We start from the raw sequence: 19531 nt of genomic DNA, 5'->3' as shown, positions 1-19531 counted from the left end.
ATGTTTCTGATCGAAGGGCTGGGGAGGGAGGGTAGTGTGCAGTATTTCCAGTGTAGGAGGGTGAAGTGGCAGCTGGTGGAAAGCTTAGGCGTCTTCTCCCAGGCTCTCTCTGTGTCTCCTCATCTGTTCCTTCAGCTTCTGGATCTTGAGCACCAGGGCCTGGGCTTCCCAGGCTCCCTCTTGCCCTTCGAGCAAGGCCTGGTACAGCTCCAACTGCTGCTCCAGCAGCTCCTCAGCTTGGGCCAGCTCAGCTGTGGAGCGGGGCCAGGGTTCCTGGGAGAGGGGTTGTTAGGGAGAGAGCATCAGCCAGGGCAGGGAGCTTAGGCTCACTGCCTCCTTCCTGTTTTTCAGCCCCATTAGTTTAAGGTCATCTGTATTGCAGTGCCTGCAGTACACACGACCTTAACCGCAGTACATCTGTACTGCTTCCTGTCTTAGGCATAGGCCTGGGGGGAGGGGGAAAGTTAGAGATCACAGCCCAGGGGCTATAACTGGACTTCTGTGTGATGTATGGGAAGGGGAGGACTGGCTGTCCCAACCCCCCCTGAGAAATAATTAACTGTTGGATGAGGGGAAATTCCTGTTCAAGCATTTAGTGGACTGTGCAGGGAGGGAGGGGTGTAGGTAGAGGGTGCCCTGAGGTCTGTAGTGCGGTGGGGGCAGGGAGGGTGCGGGGGAGCTGAGGAGCTAGGCAACATGCTCTAGGGGTGGGGGGAGTGTCTGCATTCAGCTGGCCTGTGGTACAGGGTGAGGTGGGAGGGGATTCCCTGCCCCCAGTACAGATCTGCCCTCACGCCCTCCACCCTCACTCTTGGTGCCACTTACCCTAGAAGGTGACATCTGCCCAGTGCCTGTGGAGCTAGTCTTTTCTGTGCTTGCCTTGCGACCCTGGGAGCAGCACCTCCAGGAGCCCTGGAGTGCCGGGCACCAGGGTGGCAGGAGGAGGCGCCGGCAGCAGCTTCGGGAGAGCCAGGGCAAAGGAGGAACCATGGCTGGGGAGCCAAGGAGCTGTCTGAGCCACCCAACAGCCACCAGGAACTGGCTCCCTCCGGGCTGTGGCCTCGCTTCAGTGCCTGGCCCTGCCCCTGCCCTGCTCTGCTGCACCCACCCGCCTCCTAACCTGGCCCCAGACAGAGTCCAGAAACTCATGTTCCCTGGTGTGAGAATGCTCCTGCCAGGTTAGGCAGAACTTGCTTTAGAACTCTGGTCCCCAGCCTACTGCATGTCTTGTGTCTGTTTTTCTTAGCACTGTGTTTTCTCACTCCTCTCAAATCTGCAAGGTAGAAATTGCATTACTGGTTGGCAGGTGAGGAAATGCTCAGAGAATTTCGTTCAGCCCTCAACTCAGTAAGTATGGGCTGGGGTCCGCTCTGGGCCGGATGTGCTCAAGGCTCCACAGCTGGTTGGTGGAAAAGCCAGGAAGATTCACCCCCAAGTCTACCTGACTTGAAAGCTCATACCCATTGACCTGGCTCAAGTATCGTTTCTCCCTCTGTTTCCCTTTGCTCTTCTTACTGGCCCAGAGAGACCTTTTTTTTTTTTTTTTTTTTTAATGTTTGCTTTTTTTTAAAAAATTATTTATTTTTGCTGCGTTGGCTCTTCGTTTCTGTGCGAGGGCTTTCTCCAGTTGTGGCAAGTGGGGGCCACTCTTCATCGCGGTGCGCGGGCCTCTCACTATCGCGACCTCTCCCGTTGCGGAGCACAGGGTCCAGACGCGCAGGCTCAGTAGCTGTGGCTCACGGGCCTAGCCGCTCCACAGCATGTGGGATCCTCCCAGACCAGGGCTCGAACCCGTGTCCCCTGCATTAGCAGGCAGATTCTCTGCCACTGCGCCACCAGGGAAGCTCCGAGAGAGACCTTTTTCTTTGCCCCTGTTGTACATTGCACATCATCAGGGTTTACCTTCTCTGGAAAGTCTGGGCTCTATACACTGGTACCGGTTTCAAGCTTTGTTGAACTGGTGAGCCCTCCCATCAAATCTGCATTAGAACAAAAGCTTTGTGCACCCACTGTGTGAGCCTTAGGTATACATATCGGACTTCCTGCAGTGTGTCCTGTGATGTTCTGTTGTGGATGGAGGGCACAGCCACACCTCTGTGGCTCAGAAGGGGGTGGATGGTTCCAGCTTCGATCTTCTAAAAGGTCCTCAGACAGGAAAACATGCTTCAGAAAGCAAGGTTGCTGGAGGGTGGACAGCTGCTAACCAGCTTGCTATCTGGGACATCACACTGAATTGGGGGGGAAGATGGCCTCTGCCATGGTGTGGGGGTCCAGGAACCAGAGAGGAAGACCTTCCTGCAGGTCAGTGCTTCTTGAACTTGAAGGGCTGAAGCACCTTTACATGAGGTCAGGGACCTCACATTCCCCATTAGCTGCTGGCAGGTTCCCATTTTTCAGTAGAAAAAAGAATCCCTGTAAAATTTTGGAGGAGAGAAGCTTTCCTTCTTGTCTTGGTGATAGGGTTATACATGGTTCATTTTTGAACTGCAATGTATGCACAGGCTAAAGTCCTACTTATTGGGACATAAGAGGCCCAAACTACTGTTGTTACAGTTAAGGGAAACTAGCATACGATTAAACAGCCCACAACATTCAACATTGAAGTGAAACTAACCACATTTATAAATTAAAAGCAAGATTAGCAGCTGTTAAGTAAATAAAACTTGTGTAAGACAATCTAAATGATGCATAAATAACGAAGTGAATCCTGAAAATTAGACATTTCAACCATCTGAGGTTTTTTTTTTTTTTTTTGGCTGCGCTGTGTCTTTCTTGAGGCGTGTGGGATCTTAGTTGCGGCATGCAGCATCTAGTTCCCTGACCAGGGATTGAACCTGGGCCCCTTGCTTTGGGAGGGTGGAGTCTTAACCACTGGACCACCAGGGAGGTCCCAGCCATCTGAGTTTCTATTTCAGGTTATGAACTCCAAAATGGACTAACATCCAATAACGTGCAGTGTGCAGTCCTAAGCCGTGAATTATAATAGAGTCTGTGGATTTGGCTTTGTTCGTCTGTGAGAACTAAAGAAAAGGCTGGTATTTGGATCAGTTCAAATCTATTGGATGAGCTGTGGATCTCATAGTCATGGAAATGAAGGGATGAAGATAGATAAATGTAAACCTAGATTTGTTACTGTGTATATTTATTTTTGTTATTCCTGTATCTAATAGTCTTTCTTTCTTTATATAAAAAGTTTTATTTATGTCTAGTAGTCTTTTTAAAAAAATATTTTTATTTATTTTTGGCTGCATTGAGTCTTCGTTGCTGTGCGTGGGCTTTTTTCTAGTTGCAGCGAGCAGGGGCTACTCTTTGTTGCGGTGTGTGGGCTTCTCATTGCAGTGGCTTCTCTTTTTGCGGAGCATGGGCTCTAGGCGCGCAGGCTTCAGTAGTTGTGGCACGTGGGCTCAGTAGCTCTTGGGCTCTAGAGCGCAGGCTCAGTAGTTGTAGTGCATGGGCTTAGTTGCTCTGTGGCATATGGGATCTTCCGGGACCAGGGTTCAAAACTGTGTCGCCTGCACTGGCAGGCGGATTCTTAACCACTGCACCACCAGGGAAGCCCTGCATTTATTTTAAATGAAAAAAATTTTATTGAGGTATAGTTGATTTACAATATTATGTTAGTTTCAGGTGTACAACATAGTGATCCAAAATTTTTATAGATTATACTCAATTTAAAGTTATTACAAAGTAACGGCTATATTTCCTTTGCTGTATAATACATCCTCGTAGCTTATTTATTTTATACATAGTAGTTTGTACCTCTTATTCCCTTACCCCTATCTTGCCCCTCCCCGTTTCCCTCTTTGCATTGGTAGCCACTAGTTTGTTTCTATACCTGCTGTTTCTGTTTTGCTATATTCATTCGTTTGTTTTATTTTTTAAATTCTACATATAAGTGATAACATACAGTATTTGTCTTTCTCTGACTTATTTCACTAAACATAATACCCTCCAGGGTCATCCATGTTGTTGTAAATGGCAAATTTTCATTCTTTTTAATGGCAGAATAGTATTCCATTCATCTGTTGATGAACACTTAGCTTGCTTCCATATCTTGGCAATTGTAAATAGTGATGCTATGAACATTGGGGTGCATGTATCTTTTTGAATTAGTGTTTTTATTTTTTTTATTGGAGTATAGTTGCTTTACAATGTTGTGTTAGTTTCTGCTGTACAGCAAAGTGAATCAGCCACATGTATATATATATATCCCCTATTCCTTGGATTTCCTTCCCATTTAGGTCACCACAGAACATTGAGTGTTTTCATCTTCTTTTTTTAAAAACATTAATTGGCTTGTGCTGGGTCTTAGTTGCGGCAGGCAGGCTCCTTAGTTTTGACTCACGAGCTCCTTAGTTGTGGCACACAGGCTCCCCAGTTGTGGCATGCGAACTCTTAGTTGTGGCATGCATGTGGGATCTAGTTCCCTGACCAGGGATCAAACCTGAACCCCCTGCATTGGGAGCTCAGAGTCTTATCCACTGTGCCACCAGGGAAGTCCCCATATGGTAGTTCTATTTTTAGCTTTTTGAGGAAACTCCACACTCTTTTCCACAGTGGCTGTACCAATTTACATTCCCATCAACAGCGTACAAGTGTTCCCTTCTCTCCACATCCTCACTAACATTAGCTATTTGTTGACCTTTTTAAAAAAATTTTATTTATTTGTTTATTTTTGGTTGCGTTGGGTCTTCGTTGCTGCGTGCGGGCTTTCTCTGGTTGTGGCGAGCGGGGGGCTACTATGCATTGCAGTGCGCGGGCTTCTCATTGCGGTGGCTTCTCTTGTTGCGGAGCACAGGCTGTAGAGCACAGGCTAAGTAGTTGTGGCGCACGGGCTCTGTTGCTCCACGGCATGTGGAATATTCCCTGACCAGGGAACGAACCTGTGTCTCCTGCATTGGCAGGCGGATTCTTAGCCACTGCACCACCAGGGGAACCCTTGACTTTTTGTTAATAGTTATTTTGACAGGTATGAGGTGATAGCTCATGGTGGTTTTGATTTGCATTTCTCTTACGATTAGCAGTGTTGAATATCTTTTCATGTGCCTGTTGGCCATCTGTATGTCTTCTTTGGAAAAATGTCTATTCAGGTTTTCTGACCATTTTTTAATTGGATTGTTTTTTTGATGTTGAGTTGTATGAGCTGTTTTATGTTTTATATATTAACTCCTTATGAGTCATATCAATATTTTCCCCCATTCGTTAGGTTGTCTTTTTATTTTGTTGATGGTTTCATTTCCTCTGCAAAAGCTTATGAGGTTTGGACTTCCCTGGTGGCGCAGTGGTTAAGAATCTGCCTGCCAATGCAGGGGACACGGGTTCGAGCCCTGGTCTGGGAAGATCCCACATGCTGCAGAACAACTAAGCCCGTGTGCCACTACTACTGAGCCTGCGCTCTAGAGCCCATGAACTACAACTACTGAGCCTGTGCGCCACAACTACTGAAGGCCACACGCCTAGAGCCCGTAGCTCCACAAGAGAAGCCACCTCAAAGAGAAGCCCGTGCACCACAACGAAGAGTAGCCCCCACTGGCCGCAACTAGAGAAAGCCTGCACATAGCAATGAAGACCCAATGCAGCCAAAAATAAATAAATATTAAAAAAAAAAAAAAGCTTATGAGTTTTGGGACTTCCCTGGTGGTCCAGTGGCTAAGATTCTGTGTTCTCAATGCAGGGAGCCTGAGTTCGATCCCTGGTCGGGGAACTAGATCCCACATGCTGCAACTAAGAGTTCGCATGCGGCAACTAAAGATCCCGCATGCTTCAACTAAAGATCCCACATGCCACAATGAAGACTGAAGATCTGGCGTGCCGCAACTAAGACATAGCACAGCTAAATGGATAAATAAATATTTTTTTTAAAAAGTTTATGAGTTTTGGGAATCCCCTGGCAGTCCAGTGGTTAGGACTCGGTGCTTTCACTGCCGCCACTCGGCGTGACCAAAAAAAAAAGAGCTTATGAGAGTTTAATTAGGTCCCACATGGTTATTTTTGCTTTTGTTTTGTTTCCTTTGCCTTAGGAGACAGATCTGAAAAAATATTGCTGCTATTTATGTTGGAGGGTGTTCTGCCTGTCTTCTAGGAGTTTTATGGTTTCAGGTCTTACATTTAGGTCTTAAATCCATTTTGAGTTTATTTTTATATGTGGTATGAGGAAATTTTCTAATCCCATTCTTTTTACATGTAGCTGTCAGTTTTCCCATCACCACTTGTTGAAGAGACTGTCTTTTTTCCATTGTATATTCTTGCCTCCTTAGTTGTAGATTAACTGACTAGATGTGTGAGTTTATTATGTGTCTGTTTTTGTGCCAGTACTATGCTGTTTTGATTACTGTAGCTTTGCAGAATAATCTTAAATGAGGGAGCATGATACTTCCAGCTTTGATCTTTTTTCTCAAGATTGCTTTGGCAGTTTCGGGTCTTTTGTGGTCCGTATAAACTTTAGGATTATTTGTTCTAGTTCTGTGTGTCCCATAGATTTTGGATCATTGTGTTTTTGTTTCAATAGTCTAGGTATTTTTAAATTTCTCCTTTGATTTCTTCGGTGATCCATTAGCATGTTGTTTAGCTTCCATGTGTTTGTGTTTCTTGCAGATTTTTTCTTGTAGTTGATTTCTAGTCTCCTTTGTTGCCACATTTTGGCTAACTTGCTGTTTTTGTTTCTATGTATCTGATAGATTGGTTACATTTCCTGATTTTGGAAAAGTGGCCTTTTGTAGGAGACGTTATGTGTCCCAGCTGTGCACTCCTCTCTGGTCACCAGAGCTATATGCTCTAGGGGTGCCCCCTATGTGGGCTGTGTGAGTCCTTCTGTTGATGTGGGCTGACTACTGTGGACCATCTAGTAGGCATGGCTGGCCCCTGGTCTGGTTGATTGCCAGGCCTTGCCTTGTGCAGAAGCTGATGGCTGCTCCTTGGCAGGGCTGGATCATGAGGTAGCTTGTGTGGGATCCCAGGGGGTCCTGGGGCTAAAGCTGGCTCACTGGTGGGCAGATCCAGGTTCGGGGGGGTATGGTTGTAGGTTCGGGTTCCTGGATCTAGTGTTCGTCTGCTGGTGAGTGGGGCTGAATCCTGGGGTGGCTGGCTGAGGAGTCTAAGGTGTCCCAAAGCTGGTGTTGGCCTGCTGGTGGGTGGGACCGGGGCATGGGGGATCCCAGGGCTTGTGCCCCCTCACTGGGAGGTGGAGCTGGGTCCTGGGGTCTCTGATTGCAGGACCCTGAGGGTCCTAAAGCTGGTGTCAACTTGCTGGTGGATGGGGCTGGATCTCAGGGCAGCAGGCTGATGGGCCCAAGGTGTCCCAGAGCAGGAGTTGACCTGCTGGTGGGCAGGTCTGGGGCTTAGGAAGTCCTGGGACTGGTGCCAGCCTGCTGGTGTGTTGGTTGGGTCCTGACAGTGCAGGCTGCGGGGCTGTGTTGGTCCCTGGGCCAGTGTCCACCTGTTGGTGGGTGGGGTTGGGGTCCAGATGATCCCAGGGCTGGTGCCCACTCACCAGTGGATGAAACTGGGCCCTGGGGCTAGTGCTGGCCCACTGGCAAGCAGAGCCAGGACCTGGGTTCTCTGGCTGCTGGGCCAGGTATCCCAGAACTGGTGTTGTATTGCTGGTGGATGGCACTGAGGCCCAGCAGGACCTGGGGCTGGCATCGCCCTGCTGGTTGGTGGGCTGGGTCCTGCCCTGTCAGACTCGGTGCTGTGGTGGTCCTGGGGGTGGTATCCGTTCACTGGTGGGGGGGTTTCTGGTGTTGGTGCCTGCTGATTGGTATGTGAGGCTGGTCCCGAGGCTGGTATCGACTTGCTGGTGGATAGTGCTGGGGCCCAGAGTGTCCTGGGGCTGGTGCCTGCCCACTGATGGGTGGAGCTGGGTCCAGTGGTATCGGGAAGCTGGGTCCAGGGCCCCGGGAATCTTAGGTCTAGTGCCTGTGCACTTGTGTGTGGGGCTGGCTCCTGGGCTCTGGTGGACAGGACCATGTCTGAGGGTGGCTGTGAGCTCAAGGAGTTTAAGACAGCCTGCCTGGGAGCCCACATCCTCTCATTCTCCACCCCCCCCCCCAACAACACATAATGATCCTTTTGAGGTCTGTGCAGCGTTGCATTGCCCTGGCCCGCCTCCTAGTGGAGCAAAACTTCCCAGCCATTGCCATCCTCTGTGGGATGCCCCAGGAGGAGAGGTGAGTCAGAGATGAGGAAGATGTTTTGTGTCCTTGTGAGGAAAAGAGGCCATTAAAAGAAGGGACTTTCAACATTTTTCTGCTTTCCTTTCTCACAAAGGCTTTCTCAGTATCAACAGTTTAAAGATTTTCAGCAGTGAATTCTTGTGGCTACCAACCTGTTCAGCCTAGGCATGGACATTGAGCAGGTGAACGTTGACTTTAGAATTCCAACACCTACCGCTGAATGTTCAACTTGTCAGCGTTAGAGGCCAATACCGGGCCCTGATATAGCACTATCTCTTGAGTGACCAACTAGCTGCTAATTGACAACTTGACTTGCTTTCTGTCCCCTCCATCCTTGGAGGGCCAGAGGTTCATCTTCACTGGGACAGACACCTATTCCATGTACGGATCTTCTTTTCCGTTCCTCAGAACTTTAGCCAGCACCGCTACCTGGTGACCATTGAAATTCCCGATGTACAGACTTGGAATTGCTCTTAGCAGAATATCTGACCAGGGGCCAACTTCGCAGTGAAGGAGGCTGCAGGCTGAGCCACGACCATGAGATCCACTGGTCATATCCCAATCTGCACCACCCAGGGGCTGCCGGCCACACAGAATGCTGGACAGGCCTTCTGAGGCTGCAACTAAAGCTCCAGCTTTGAGGAAACATCTTGAAGGGATGGGGTTACATCTTTCTGGATGCAGTATATTATTAAATCGGAGACCTTTATATAGTGCCATGTTCTCAATAGGAAAATAAGGTGGGTCCAGGACCAAGGTTTGGAAACAGGTATCACCCCATTTACCATTACTTTCAATCACCCACTGGGGGATTTTACACTTCTTGCCTTTACATCTCCACAGGGTTGGGGGTCCTGGTTCTCAAAAGGGGCACTCTTATAAGGTGTACCACAAGGATACCATGGAACTACACCTCTACACATGACTGTTGCCTCCAGAGAAGTTTGGACTCCATGTGCCCAGAGACCAGCAGGTAAGAAGAGGAGTTCCCTCTTCTCGAGGAAGGAGTAATTTACCCTAATCTGCAGAAAGGGGTGGAGCTACTATCACAATGAGGGCAGGAGGAATCCATTCAGAAGTGGTGGTAGACTGGGCGCTTCCTGGTTCTCTCACGTTCCCTGTAATTTGAACAGACAAATGCAGCAACCCAGCCTGAGAAAGGCTGCTCAAGCTGCCATGACAGAATACCATCGGCTGGGAGACCTAAAAACAGAAATTAATTTGCTCACAGTTCTGGAGGCTGGAAGTCCAAGATCAAGATGCCAGCAGGGTTAGTGTCTGGTGGGACCTCTCTTCCTGGCTTGCAGACAGTGACCTCACAGCCTTTCCTCTATGAGCACAGGGGAATTGAAAAAGAGAGAGACGGAACTCCCTGGTGGTCCAGTGGTTAGGACCCCATACTTTCACTGCCGAGGGCCCGGGTTTGATCCCTGGTCGGGGAACTAAGATCCCACAAGCCACTCGGCATGGCCACACCACCACCCCCACCAAAAAAAAAAAAAGAAAAAAAAAAAGGCTATCTCTGGTGTCTCTTGCTCTTATAAAGACACCAGTTCTATCATATTAGGGCTCCATCCTTATGATCTTGTTTATCCTTAATTACCTCCTTAAAGGCTCTATCTTCAAATAGAGTCTCATTGGTCTTTAGGTCTTCAACATAAGAATCTGGTTGGGAGGGATGTAATTAAGTCCAATAACAGAAGTGTTTGATTTCCAGAGGCCCAGACCCATCAGGTGTGAAGGTTTGGGTCACACTCCCAGGTAAGGCACAGAGCCCACGCTCCTGTGTTCTGAAATCTATGGCAGCGTTTGTGCAGAGGCCCTGCTTCCCGTGGGCTGTTCCCAGACAGTAACTGGTCACAGCAGGGACACTATGGGAGGCTCATTCCTGGGAGACATGGGACTCCTCTGATGACCAGCTGTGACTTGAGGACTCCCTCTGGCCTTGCTTAACTTCGCTTAGATTGTTTTTGGTGGTCTTGGAGAGTCCAGGAAACCTCTCCTTCTGTCGATCACTTGTGACCAGAGTGCATCTTGGTCTGCTGGCTCTCTCATCTTTTCTGGTTCCCTCTCCATATTCTCTGACAGATGTTTAATAAAATTCTGCTGAGTTTAATCCTATTTTGGCATTTGTTTCTTGGAGGACTGGGACTAACAAAATAATTTCCATCTGTATACCAACAACCTACTTACTTATTCCATCTTATAAAATCCTTCTCTTTATCCAACTTCTCCTACCAGCATCTGTTCCATTTCGCTTGTTTCGTATTATCTCTTTGAGGTGATAGATGTTTGGTTTTTTAAAAATTGAAGTGTAGTTAAGTTACAATGCTGTGTTTCAAGTGTACAGCAAAGTGATTCAGTAAATACATATACATTGATATATATTCTTTTCAGATTCTTTTCTATTACAGGTTATTACAAGATATTGAATATAATTCCTTGTGCTATCTACTAGATCATTGTTTACCTATTTTATATATAGTAGTGTGTATATGTTAATCCCAAACTCCTAATTTATATCTCCCCCCACCCACTTTTGCCTTTGGTAACCGGAAGTTTGTTTTCTATGTCGTGAGTCTATTTATGTTTTGTAAATAAGCTCATTTGTATCATTTTTTAAGATTCCACATATAAATGATATCATATGATATTGTCTTTCTCTGTCTGACTAACTATAGATGTTTGTTGTTTTAGGCTGCTAAGGTTTAGAAGTAGTTTGATACACAGCAATAGATAACTAACAAAGCTCTTTTAAATCTCTGTTATTCTATAGGTATTGCCTAAATCTGTTTTATCTCCTTTCACCTTGAAAATGTTATTTATACTCATTTCCAATTCCTCTCTTCCTCTTATTTTTTTTCCTTTTTTCCCCTCTTCTTTCTTTTACTTTTGTTTTCTTTTGTCTTTTCTCCTTCCCTCTTGCTTTCTTCCTTCTCTCCTCTCCTTCCTTTATTCTTATTATCGGATGTTTCAAACATATAAAATAATACTATGTGGTTATACTGAAAGGAAGCATTATCTGTATATGCTAAAATTATAATGCCCAGGTATATGGAATAAAAGTAAAATAAAGGAAGAAAAGAAAATGCCTGGGTGATTCTGCAAACAAGGGAGTGACTTGCAACTCCTATTTCCTTTCCTTAAGCTGAGTTTGTTTCTTTAAAAAAAATATTTATTTATTTATCTGGCTGCGTCGTGTCTTAGTTGTGGCATGTGGGCTCTTCGTTGCGGCACGCAGGCTTCTCACTAGTTGTGACATGCGGGCTCCAGAGCGTGCGGGCTCAGTAGTTGCAGTGTGTGGGCTCTCTAGTTGTGGCACAGGCTCAGTAGTTGCAGCGCGCTTAGTTGCCCTGTGGCATGTGGGATCCTAGTTCCCAGCCAGGGATTGAACCCGCATCCCCTGCATTGGAAGGTGGATTCTTAACCACTGGACCACCAGGGAAGTCCCAAGCTGAGTTTGTTTCATTTTCAGAGTAAACACATCAGCTCCATGAACTCTTACACATTTCTGGTAAAAGCTTAAGTTGGTACTAGCACTGTTTTTTAAATTTATGTTTTTACTGAAGTATAGTTGATTTACAATGTTGTGTTGGGTACTAGCACTTTGGAAATCAAAATAGCATTATCTAGTATGGTTAAAGTGTATATACCATATACTCCAGTATTTGATTTTAAAAATCCTGAAAGAATATTTAATTTTAATTTTGTTTTTAGTACATACAGGAATGCTTTGCTGCTCCTCCCTTCCAAAGGTGGAGCTTAATTTTCTCCTCCTGAGTGTGGGCTGCACTTAATGACTCTCTTCTACCTGATAGAGTAAGGCTGATGTAATGGTGTATGACGCTGGGTCTAGGACATAAAACTCACTTCAGCTTCCATCTTTGTTGCTCTCTTGCTCAGATCACTTGCTCTGGGGGAAGCCAGCTGCCATGTCATAAGCAGCCCTATGGAAAGGTCCATGTGGCTGCAAATTGAGGCCCTCTTCCAAGAGCCGTACAAGTGAGCCATGTTTGATGTGAATCCTGCAGCCCTAGTCAAGCCATCAGATGATGCAGCCCTGGCTGACAACTTGATTGTCTCCTTTAGAGAGGCCCAGAGCCAGAAACACTCTGGGAGATAATGTTTGTTGTTTTGAGCAGCTAAGTTTTGAATAATTTATTTTGCAGCAGTAGGTAACTAATATAGTGTCTCAGGAGGAAAATAAATTCTTGTACTTTAATTTTTGTTTGCTCTAAATTAATTATAAGATATTAAACATGTCATTTGGTTTTAAAATTTAAGAAGAATTTCCTTCTTAAATGGCTAATAGGATTTTTTTTTTTTTTAATTTTGGCTGCGCTGGGTCTTTGTTGTGGTACACGGGCTCTTCCTTGTGGTGCTCAGGTTTTCTCTAGTTGCTGTATGTGGGCTTCTCTTGTTTCGGCCTCTCTAGCGTGGGCTTAGTTGCCCTGTGGCATGTGGGATCCTAGTTCCCCAACCAGGGATTGAACCTGCGTCCTCTGAATTGGAAGGCAGATTCTCAACCACTGGACCACCAGGGAAGTCCCAATAGGATGTATTTCATTACTATTCAAACACTCTATTAACTTGAACTTCAGTTTCTAGCTGTGACCCAATTAAACACAAAAGGAAGAACCAAGCCATGATAGGCAGATTCTATGAAGGACTTCTAATAACCACCTCCCTGGTTATTCACCTTGCCCACAGTTATTCAACCAAACACTAATGTAGGCTCTGCTGTGGGAATGGGGTGGAAGCCGGCCAGGAAAGGCAGCAGGAAGAGAGCATCACAAAGGGTAGCAGGGATCCTCAGCTCCCCAAGGATCCCACATGGCCAGAATTTTTTTCTTTTGTCCCAGGCTGTGTGGCCTGCGGGGTCTTAGTTCCCTGACCAGGGATTGAACCCAAGCTACAACAGTGAAGGTGCCCAGTCCTAACCACTGGACCACCAGGGAACTCCCCAGATTTTTAATAAATATATATCTACAGGCTTAGCAGGATATTCTTTGCAGATAGTATTTACTACATTCTGTGGGGCTGCATAAAACCCATTGCCTTGCAATGTTAATCAGGGTAAAGAAAATAATACCAAGTGCCCCAACAAAATATGTACATCCCTTAGGTGTTAATCATAAACATATGCAGTGCATGAATGTTGGTGAAGGGCATTTTGACTGCATTAAATACTTGCACCTTTGGGGTGATTAAAATTTGCACACTCTTCTAGTTGAAATACACAGCAACACATTGTGCTTCCATGTATTGAAGATATTATGTCCAGGATCTGTAGGGAAGGAAAACTTTTCCTTTCTTCCCTTCTAGGTTCTTTGGCTGGTCTAATAATTAAATTGACATAAGACAGATTAGCAGGAGAAAATAAACTTAATTTCATATGTATGGGAGTTCATAGACATATGAGACCCAAGTGACCAAAACGGGCAGCTTTTATACCTTTTAGACAAATAAACAATAAAAATTTGAAGAACTGACAAGACAAAGAAATTGGGCCTTCGGGCAGTAAATTAGTGAAGTAAGAAGTTTCCTTTAAACAGCCTTCTTGGCCCTAAATTCCCTACCTCTGGTGTTAAGGGTGCCTTCTACCCTCCTGGTACGGGGAGGGTACCTTTGACATGGGAGATTTACTTCCTGCTTTCAAGGAGGCAAAGGGGATCAGAATGTCCTTCTTGCATTGCTGTTTCTTAAGTAACTGTCAATGAAAATTCAATTAACTATCAAGAAGAAAAAAGGGAATTTTATTTGAGTGAAACTGAGGATTATAACCTGGGAAGCAGTTTTTCGGAAAGCTCTGAGAACTGTTCTGCTTGTTAGAAGTCAAAGGCACAGGCATATACATTTTCGAGACAAAGGATCATACATCAAAATGACATACTGATTTTTTTTTTTTTTTGCGGTACGCGGGCCTCTCACTGTTGTGGCCTCTCCCTTTGTGGAGCACAGGCTCCGGACGCGCAGGCTCAGCGGCCATGGCTCACGGGCCTAGCTGCTCTGCAGCATGTGGGATCTTCCCGGACCGGGGCATAAACCCGTGTCCCCTGCATCGGCAGGCGGACTCTCAACCACTGCGCCACCAGGGAAGCCCCAAAATATAAATTTTATTTCATAACTTCAGTTCAAAATAATCAATATGCCAGAATGATATATTTTGGGGTGGTATTTTTCTGCTCCTCTTCAACTCACACAAACTCAGGGATATGGAATGAAGACAATTTTAAAACACAACAACACAGGAGACACTGATACATGGTTTGGGAAAGTAAAATTTAGGAGCTTTGTGAGTATGATTGGCAGTGCTATTTAGACACACTTCTGTATTGGTAAGGGCCAAAATCAGTTTTACAGATTAGATTCCTGATGTTTGCGGATCATCAAGATTGTGCTCCCCCGCTATAGTTAACAAACACAAAGGAAACTGATCCATATGGGAATCTCTATCTGGTGTTTTCAGGCACAACTTCTCCAGGTTTAAAGCACAAAACCCCTGTTCCTCCACCTCCATTCCCAGAGAGACCTCACTCTCTGGCATCAAGGTCCCTGGCGGGTGAGTTTTCTTCTAGAAGAGTCTAAGGGGTGAGAGATAAGGGGTGAGAGGCAGATGGTCCTGTTCAGCCACGATGGTTTCGAAACAACACTGGAGGAAAAACTGGCTGAGCCCAATCTGGGCATGGCTTCTTGGTTTCCTCAGACAGCCCCTGGGTCAGGACTCAGAGAGACAATGTGACGAAGAGCATTCGGTGCAGGAGCAGCGGGATCAGGGCAAAGTCCCAGAACTCGAGTGTGGCTCACAGGGCCTCTCTCAGGGCGGTGTCTGGGGCCGGGACGCTCAGTGTTGGAGATTCTTCATCTCCCTTGAGTTTCACTTTCTTTCTCACAGCCTGTGTCGAACCCTCCTGACTGGATACTCATGACGACGCCCCAGTCCTCACTCCCATTGTGTGTCCGGTTTCTAGAAGCCAATCGGCGTCCCCGCGGTTCCCGGTTACGAAGTCTCCACCTGCCTGGGGACTCAGCTTCTCCCCCAGACTTCAAGGATGCTGGTCATGGAGCTGCGAACCCTCCTCCGGCTGCTCTTGGGGTCCCTGGCCCTGACCGAGACCTGGGCAAGTGAGTGCGGGATCGGGAGGGAACCGCCTCGGCGGGAAGGAGCGAGGGGCCCGCCTGGCTGGGGCGCAAGACCCGGGGGTGGGGGGGGAGGAGCAATTCCGCAACTCTCCGCTCACACCCTCACCTCGCCGCCCAGCTCTGACCACTCCCCTGTCCCTTCCAGTGCCCTACACCCTCCTCTCACCCATTCAGGTCTCACGCCCCCCCTTTTCCGTCTCACGAGTCCCCTTGTCCCCGCCCCCACCAGACACCCCGCCCCCCACCTCGGACCCGGGGACCCGCGCCGGGAGGAGGGTCGGACCGGGTCTCACTCCTCCCCGCCACAAATATCTCAGGCTCCCACTCCCTGAGGTATTTCCACACCGGGGTGTCCCGGCCCGGCCGCGAGGAGCCCCGCTTCGTCGCCGTCGGCTACGTGGACGACACGCAGTTCGTGCGGTTTGACAGCGACGCCCCGAATCCGAGGAAGGAGCCGCGGGCGCAGTGGGTGGAGCAGGAGGGGCCGGAGTATTGGGAAGAGGAGACGCGGACCTCCAAGGACGACACACAGATCTCCCGAGCGAACCTGAACATGCTGCGCAGCTACTACAACCAGAGCGAGGCCGGTGAGCGACGTGGGCCCGGGTCCGGGTCACGACCCCCATCCCCAGGGATGGGCCGGCGTCGCCCCGAGTCTCCGGGTCCGAGGGTCACCCCAACATTGCGGGACCCCCCCGGTCCCCTACCCGGGAAGAGCCCGCGGGGACTTTACCCGGTTTCATTTCAGTTTGGGTTTAATCGCTGCGGCTGGTCGGGGCGGGGTCAGGGTCTCACACCCTCCAGGAGATGTACGGCTGCGACGTGGGGCCGGACGGTCGCCTCCTCCGGGGGTACAGACAGTTCGCCTACGACGGCGCCGATTACATCGCCCTGAACGAGGACCTGCGCACCTGGACCGCGGCCGACGCGGCGGCTCAGAACACCAAGCGCAAGCTTGAGGGGGCCGGTGCTGCGGAGCGCCACAGAGCCTACCTGGACGGGGCATGCGTGGAGTGGCTCCTCAGATACTTGGAGGCCGGGAAGGACACGCTGCAGCGCGCAGGTACCAGGGGCCGCGGGGCCTCCCTGGTCTCCCCTCGGGCTGGAGCTGGCTTCCCACAAAGGGAGGAAATGGGGTCCCTGTGGGAACACCGCCCCAACTTCTTGTCGGGAGAGGGAGGAATCCGCCCAGGTTTCCATATTCTGTACAGGACAGTGACTCGCCGGTGGCCTCACTTCTCTGAAAGACAGTTAAGGAATCCAGTCTCTTTGGGGAAGAAGCCGGAAACCATCCCTGAAATAACTGATCATCGGTGCCCTTTGACCCTGACCCCCATCTTGTGAACCATGACTTTCTCTCTCAAGGCCTGTTCTCAGCCTAAGAACATCTTAGGAGGCCTGACTCCAGCTTTTCTGAATCATACAGCCTCCACCAAAGTCAGGACCATTACTCTGTATTCTCCCCTTTACATGGAGCCTCCTACCTTGGCTTTCTTCCTTATTCTAGAACTGTCCAAGGACTGGGAGATTTTCCCCGACCCCGGAGTCCAGGCTGGTACCTGGTGTTTTGGCTGCTTCATTTCAAACCCATTGTGCTGTCCATTCTCAGGATGGTCACATGATGCTGCTTCAGTGGCCCATGAAGGTAACACTAAGTGTGAATTTTCTGATTCTTCCTCCTCAGACCCTCCAAAGACACATGTGACCCATCACCCCATCTCTGACCGTGAGGTCATCCTGAGGTGCTGGGCCCTGGGCTTCTACCCTAAGGAGATTTCACTGACCTGGCAACGTGATGGGGAGGATCAGACCCAGGACATGGAGCTTGTGGAGACCAGGCCTTCAGGGGACGGAACCTTCCAGAAGTGGGTGGCCCTGGTGGTGCCTTCTGGAGAGGAGCAGAGATACACGTGCCATGTGCAGCACAAGGGGCTTCAGGAGCCCCTCACCCTGAGATGGGGTAAGGAGGGACATGGGGGTGGAGCTTCCTCTCAGATAAAGCAGGAGCCCTTCTGGACACGTTCAGCAAGGTCGGGATTCAAGCCTGAGGTCAGGGCCCCTTCCCTTTCCTCCACAGACCCTCCTCAGCCCACCGTCCCCATCATGGGCCTCGTTGGCCTGGTTCTCTTGGTGGTTAATGGAGCCGTGGTGGCTGGAGCTGTGATCTGGAGGAAGAAGCACTCAGGTAGGGAAGGGAAGGAGGGATCTGAGTTTTCTTGTCTCACTGGGGGGTTTCAAGCCCAGGTTGAAGTTTGCCTGCCTCGTTACTGGAAAGTACCCTAACACACATGTGGAATATGGAGCTGAGTGCTAACACTTACCCTTTAGTAAAGTACATGGGAAAATGAAAGACAGATTTTTCACCTTCATAATTCCAGTTGGGGGCCTGTTTCTCAGCACTTGAAGGTCAGAGGGGAAAGGTCCCGCTAAGGACAGACCCCCAGGAGGGCAGCTGGTCCAGTCCCGCCATATCTCCTTTCTTCATGTTCCTGCTCCTGTCCTGGATTTTTGGTTACAGTTCCAGAAAGTTCTCTGTGGTCTAGGACTAGGGGGTTCCTGTAGGATTTCAACTCAGTCTTCTCCCTGGCCTCTCACGTGTTTTCTTCTTACAGGTGAAAAAGGAGGGAGCTACGCTCAGGCTGCAAGTAAGTGTGGAGGGGGTGTGATTCCTGAGACCCTTGTGAGGGTGCAGACAGGAGGCCATGGGGGGCTCACCGTCCTAAAGTTCCTTCTCTAGTTTCTCTCCTGTGGCTTCTGACCACGTCCTGGTTTTGTTCTCCCCCAGGCAGTGACAGTGCCTGGGGCTTTGATGTGTCTCTCACGGATCCTAAAGGTGAGACCCTGGAGGACCTAGATTGGGAGAGTGTTGGGGCCGAGGGGATGCCGCAAGTGGTGGGGATCTTTGAGTGGGACGTTTGAGCATGTGGGGGGCTGTTGGGAAGGTCAGCACTTACGTGACTGACCTGACTTTGTTCATGGTTATTTTCTTTCACAGTGTGAGACAACAGCCTCGTGGGGACTGAGTGGTGCGCGGTCCCACGTTGTGGCCTCAGATCCCGTGACTCCTCTCTCTGCAGCTGCATCTGAATGTGTCTGTGTTCCTCGTAGCATAATGTGAGGAGGTGGGGAGACTGGCCCACCCCTGCCCACCACGACCCCTCCCCACCCTGACCTGTGTTCTCCCTGATCCACTTGCCTGTTGCAGCAGAGACAGGGCTGGGCCACCTCCATCCCTGTCTTAACTTCGTGGTGCACTGAGTGATAATGTCTTACTTGCCAGTTGTAAATAAAATCTCTATGAATTTTGTTTTTTCTAATTCCTGCCATGAGGCGTTGATGGGATAATAAAGGAAAGGATTCTTAAAGTTTGAGAGAGAAAATAAATGGAAGCGCTGAGAACCTTCCAGAATCCATGGGCTTGCTGTGCTCTGTCTGCTGCAGGTGGGACAGGAGGAGGCGGTGAGGAGCTGAGCGTGGATGCAGCCTGTGCCCACTCCGTGCTCACTGCATCGTGGGTTTTGATGTGGTCACTCCTGGTCACATCTTCTCAGCTCCTTTGTCCTTGTCCCTTCAGTAGAACTTTGTCCCACCAGCTGTGATCTCAGAGGAAGTCACCAGGTCAGCCTCAGCTCAGGCCTGTGTCCAGTCCTCAGTCCCCATCTTTTGGGTGTTATTTGTTGTTTCTTTGTTTTTTAGAGGTTTTTGCCTGAGTTTGTGTTTTATTCTCCTCTGGGTGTCCCCCACCTCTGACAGCTGGAGGAGTCGTTTGGCCTGTCGTGGTCCCCACAAGGCCCAAGCCTGCCCCTGCACACAGGAGAGTCTGTGGTGTCCAGAGGTGGATTTTCAGATTCATCCAGCTCTTGCCCTTTGTCTAGGGTTTGATTGTTCTTTCCATATTTTCTCCAACCTTCTCAAAGGATCCAGATTCTGGAATTAGCAGAAAGGCGGGAAACCATAATGTCTCGTCTTAGGTAAGTTCCTGTCGGAATTCTGCTCTGTTCGCCTACCCACTCTCCCTGCCCTTAGCTCTAGTAATCCCAGTGCTGGCTCCAGTACAAACTCATGGATTTATAAAGCAGAGTCTAGGACTTCCCTGGTGGTCCATTGGTTAAGATGCTGCTCTTCCACTGCAGGGGCTTGGGTTTGATCCCTGGTCAGGGAAGTTCCACACCCTGTGTGGCCAGAAGAAGAAAAAAAAAAAAATGTGTAAAGCAGAG

The 19531-nt window shown here is 48.7% G+C and overlaps 1 protein-coding gene and 1 pseudogene across 1 annotated transcript; one reads left to right on the top strand and one right to left on the bottom strand.

Annotated features, from left to right (window-relative positions):
- Window positions 1-84: 84 nt before the first annotated feature.
- MCCD1 (mitochondrial coiled-coil domain 1) lies at window positions 85-1149 on the bottom strand. Its single transcript, XM_060108997.1, has 2 exons — window positions 826-1149; window positions 85-273 (listed from the first exon to the last, which is right to left on the bottom strand). Exons 1-2 carry the CDS (start codon window positions 1147-1149, stop codon window positions 85-87), a joined length of 513 nt encoding a protein of 170 aa, XP_059964980.1.
- A 13908-nt stretch (window positions 1150-15057) lies between these two features.
- LOC132497504 (BOLA class I histocompatibility antigen, alpha chain BL3-7-like) lies at window positions 15058-18631 on the top strand (annotated as a pseudogene).
- The last annotated feature ends 900 nt before the right edge of the window (window positions 18632-19531 follow it).

The sequence above is a fragment of the Mesoplodon densirostris genome, chromosome 10, assembly GCF_025265405.1.
Source record: "Mesoplodon densirostris isolate mMesDen1 chromosome 10, mMesDen1 primary haplotype, whole genome shotgun sequence".
Classification (NCBI taxonomy): domain Eukaryota; kingdom Metazoa; phylum Chordata; class Mammalia; order Artiodactyla; family Ziphiidae; genus Mesoplodon; species Mesoplodon densirostris.
Note: the sequence above shows the minus strand (reverse complement) of the source record. Positions and strands in the feature narration are given on the sequence as shown.

Coding starts and splice junctions, on each gene's coding strand:
- MCCD1 (XM_060108997.1), bottom strand. CDS start 1,149: ATGAGTTTCTGGACTCTGTCTGGGGCCAGGTTAGGAGGCGGGTGGGTG. Junction 274..825: donor GGCAGATGTCACCTTCTAGG/GTAAGTGGCACC, acceptor CCCCTCTCCCAG/GAACCCTGGCCCCGCTCCAC.